The sequence below is a fragment of the Capsella rubella genome, unplaced genomic scaffold (genome assembly GCF_000375325.1).
Source record: "Capsella rubella cultivar Monte Gargano unplaced genomic scaffold, Caprub1_0 scaffold_5, whole genome shotgun sequence".
Taxonomy (NCBI): domain Eukaryota; kingdom Viridiplantae; phylum Streptophyta; class Magnoliopsida; order Brassicales; family Brassicaceae; genus Capsella; species Capsella rubella.
The window spans coordinates 3887767-3892248 of NW_006238919.1; the positions used below are offsets into that span (position 1 = coordinate 3887767).

General features: G+C 36.1%; 1 protein-coding gene across 1 annotated transcript; it reads left to right on the forward strand.

Annotated features, from left to right (window-relative positions):
* The first annotated feature begins 1654 nt into the window (after nt 1-1654).
* On the forward strand, nt 1655-3896 carry LOC17884772 (putative methylesterase 11, chloroplastic). Its single transcript, XM_006291215.2, has 4 exons — nt 1655-2270; nt 2737-2973; nt 3059-3202; nt 3290-3896. Exons 1-4 carry the CDS (start codon nt 1881-1883, stop codon nt 3698-3700), a joined length of 1182 nt encoding a protein of 393 aa, XP_006291277.1. The 5' UTR covers nt 1655-1880; the 3' UTR covers nt 3701-3896.
* Nucleotides 3897-4482: the final 586 nt, after the last annotated feature.

Consider the following 4482-nt stretch of genomic DNA (forward strand, 5'->3'; position numbering starts at 1 on the left):
CCTTTTTTCAACTCTTTCATCTTAAAGGGTGAAAAATAGTTGAATGTTGAATATTTTTAGGGAATTTTGTTCTCCATGCCATTTTTGAAACTCAAAAAATTTAAAATGCCATTTTCTCCAAAATATTTTCTGCAATGCCATATTAGGTAGATAAAATGACATAAATACCCTCTCTCAGATGTTAGCGCATAAATGAAAAAAAATTGTCAGATGAAATATTCTCTGCATCATTTAATACAAAGGATGAAGGCTATTATCCAACAGATATTAACTTAATGGGTAATTAAAAAGTAAAACAACATATGAAATCCTGATGGATTTATGGAGGACAAATAACAGAGAAAATTTGAATAATGGGAGAAGGGTCGAAGAAGGACAACAATTAGATTTTCGGTTACGAGATAAACAAGATTCCGATCTCCTCATACGATTGTCCATCACAAGTGTCATCTGCTATGTTGTCTACAGAGATCCTAAATAACAAATTTTGTCCATCAATAAATAGAAAATGGAAAGGACGAATGGTAGAGCATTCAACAAAAATATAAATGGTCCATCTCATAGTTTATCTGGGCTGAGGAGGGTTGTCTACTGGACTAACTGATTGACAGACTTGTTTTGTATATCTGATAGACAATTTGTAAAACATGTTAGAGGACGACTTACGATAGACAAAATGACAAAGATAATTTGAGGAAGGGAAGGAGGTTGAAAAAGGAGAACATCCAGATTTTTGGTTAGACCCACGGGATAAACAAGATTTTTAATATCCTCATACGGTTGTCCATAAATGGTGTCATATGCTATGTTGTCTACAGAGATCCTAAAGAACAAAATTTGTCCATCAATAAATAAAAATGGAAAGGACGAATGGTATCCCACAAAAATATAAACAGTCTATCTCATAGTTTACATGGGCTGAGGAGGATTGTCTATTGGATTAACTGATGAATAGTTTTGTTCTGTAGATCCGATGGACAATCTGTAAAATGAATGTTAGAGGAAGACTTACGATGGACAAAAAAAACTCATGGATAAAATTTGGTATAGATATGGTCTATAAAAACTTACATTGACAGAGATTTCCTTTGGCCGGAATCAATGGTTCCAACGGCTTTGCGGGTTCATTACTGTGTTGCAAGTGGTTGTTCCGCTGTCGGGAACGGTGTCTTCAACGGTGGTGACGGTGGAAAAATTCTGGTCAGCCATTAGGTTAGGAAATAATATTGCACCAGTGATAGAAAGGGGTTGGAGAACTTATTTAACAAAAAAAAATAGAAAGCGTGAGTTGTTTATCCATTTGATAATGCTTCGTTGTTGTTGCTGAAAATCTGATGGGTAAGGGAGAAAATGTTGAAAGTTACGTTTTTGAGAAATAATGACTTGATGTCTGATTTTGCTAGATTAATTAAAGAGAAGGACAAACATGTCTTTCTACCTATGAACTGTGGCAGACGAGAGAAACCAATAAAAAAATTATCCATACAAAAATTATTACTTACATGGCATAATATATAATATTCTCATATTTTTATTCAACATTTTGCAGCCAAATTATAATGAAATTAATTTACATGCTTATAAATGGTCCCTCTCTCTCTCTCTCGGTTAGAGACTCTCCGAGAAAAGACATTAAAAAAGTTGCCAGCTTCTCCCATTCCACTTTCTCGCCACCACTTTCACCTGAATCCCCACGTCACTCTCTCTTAAACTCCATAAAGCTCAAACCTTTTCTCATTCTCTCTCTCTCAAACTTCATAAAGCTCAAACCTTTTTCTCATTCTCTCTCTAAAGCTCAAACCTTTTCTCCTTCTCTCTCTAAAACTCCATAAAGCTCGAACCTTTTTAGTTTTCACACTCTTCTTCTTGATGTTCAAACAATGGGAAACCTCTGTTCTTTGTTTGCTCCGCCTAAACCCGTGAAAAGGAAACGACCCATCACCACAAAACGACAATCTTCCGTTGGAGCCTCTTCCGGGTCCGGGTCGGGTCTTTATAGCAACCGTTGGAACCACCGGGTCAAGTCATCTTCTTCTTGTAAGAGAGACAACAAGTTCGAAGATGCTGTGATTCAAGAACACGCTCTAGCTGCTGCTGCTATTTTGTTCAGACAACAGAACGGTGGAGTAGGATCGTTGCCTTTTGATCGGTCGGTGTCTCAACGGTATCCTGTTTCTGGTTCTAAGAAGAATCAGTTGCCTCGTAGCTCAAGTTCGAGGTCAAGGTCTTCTACAGATCCTCTGTTACCGCCTCATCAGTTTCTTAATCAGGTTCTTTACTTAATCAAGTCAAATCTTTTATGCTGTTAATAGAAAGTTCTCTAATTTGTGTCTTCAGCATTGATTAGTTTCTTTTTCTTGGCATTTAATGATGAGTCTTGGATTCTTATATTATATAGTTTTTATAATTCTTGTTGGCTCAACTGATTTAGTGGTTACAGAGCAATGTAAGTCTTTTGAGTATTGTAGTAGATGTTTGTGTTGAGTCTTGAAACCTGGTGACTCTAGTTTTGGTTCATTTTGGTGTGATTGTGGTGACAATGAGTTTATATGATCTTATAGTTTACTTAGCCAAACATCATTGTTGAGCTTTAATCATATCTTCATGTGTGTGTTTCTATCTCTCATGTATAAGTGTCCAAAGATAATGTTTTGAGAATTTGCTTACCTTAATCTTATAAATGATCCAAATTGTGTTATCTCGAAGTTTTTAATTTTTCTCATGGTTTGTGAATAGGGTATAAAGCTAGATGACTTGGAAACAAACCATTTTGTTCTCATCCATGGAGGAGGATTTGGTGCTTGGTGTTGGTACAAAACAATTGCACTTCTTGAGGAAGATGGTTTCAAAGTTACCGCTATAGACTTAGCTGGTTGCGGTATTAACTCGTTCAATATAAATGGCATTGCCAGTTTGTCTCAGTATGTGAAGCCACTTACCGATGTTCTCGAAGAGCTTTCCATAGGAGAGAAGGTTCTGTTTCTGATTGCATACATTTCCACACCTTCCCTCCAATTTTATTTTCGAAAACTGGAACATGTTGTGTGTAAAATTGCAGGTGATCTTGGTCGGACACGATTTTGGTGGAGCATGTATGTCTTATGCTATGGAACTGTTTCCTTCAAAGATTTCGAAAGCGGTTTTTCTCGCTGCAGCAATGTTAACTAATGGTCAAAGTACACTCGATATGTTCTCCTTGAAGGTTTGCTCTCTCACTTATCACTTCTCCTGTTTTAAGCTTTGTGCCGCGCCATAGATTAACTAACTGTGCTTATGACACACATTACAGGCAGGTCAGAACGATTTAATGAGGAAAGCTCAGATTTTTATCTACACAAATGGTAATGAAAACCCTCCAACAGCCATTGACTTAGACAAATCTCTTCTCAAAGACCTTTTGTTTAATCAAAGCCCTTCAAAGGACATTGCATTGGCTTCTGTATCAATGAGGTCAATCCCATTTGCGCCGGTTCTTGAGAAACTCTCTCTCTCAGATGCTAACTACGGTTCAGTTAGACGGTACTACATAGAGACTCTAGAAGACAATGCCATACCAGTGACTCTCCAAGAAAACATGATTAATACTAGTCCGCCTGAAAAAGTGTACCGGTTAAAAGGTGCTGACCATGCTCCTTTCTTCTCTAAGCCACAAGCTTTGCATAAACTTCTGCTTGAGATCGCCAGAATAAAGCCTACTTAACACAATTCTCACAAGTATCTTCATTACCATATTCACTAACTAGTGTTCTAAAGTGGCTCATGAGGTCTGTCTTCCTTTGTATTTTTTTTTTGTGATTTTGTTTTTGTTTCCTTTGGTGTCTTTTTAATGTTATGTCTTTACTTCGTTCTTATCGTTGCACTGTTTTTACCATAAATGAATTCAATGTTTATAGACTCATGGTACATGTATAGTGAGACATAGGCTACAAATTTGATCAAGATCTTAAACATTGGACCTTCCAGCTCATCTAGAGGGTTTAATTGTTTTGCTCTCAATAAATATGTGTGTGTGTGTGTGTGTGTGTGTGTGTGTGTGTGTGTGTGTGTGTGTGTGTGTGTTGTAAGGTAATTTATAATTTTTGGTAAGATCATAGAAGCTGTGAATTAATTAGCAACAAACTTAACTTTCAATTCTGAAAGTCAATGCTTAAAATTCCAATCCAAAGTGAAGTAGTGGTCCAAAATATATATCACAATCAACCCTTATAATAATGTTACATGCAACTATAAATGTTAGCATCTTTATTCATGGAAATCAATTCATACTTGTCCAACTTGATTTACAATAAATAATGTTACATTTGTGACTATTTTGAGATCTTCATGGATTTTTGACTACATTTTGCTGCTAATTTGTAACTATTTTGAGACCTTCCTGAATTAGCAGCAAAATTAGTGACTATTTTGAAACCTTCATGAATTTATGATCATTTTATTGTGACATGGAGGAAATCGTATCATTTTTGTCACAATAAAAATTTT

Bases quoted from the DNA above. Each gene is read 5' to 3' on its own strand.
- LOC17884772 (XM_006291215.2), top strand. From the start codon at position 1,881: ATGGGAAACCTCTGTTCTTTGTTTGCTCCGCCTAAACCCGTGAAAAGG. The intron at 2,974-3,058 runs GTTCTGTTTCTG...GTAAAATTGCAG, and splicing joins AGCTTTCCATAGGAGAGAAG to GTGATCTTGGTCGGACACGA. The intron at 3,203-3,289 runs GTTTGCTCTCTC...CACACATTACAG, and splicing joins TCGATATGTTCTCCTTGAAG to GCAGGTCAGAACGATTTAAT.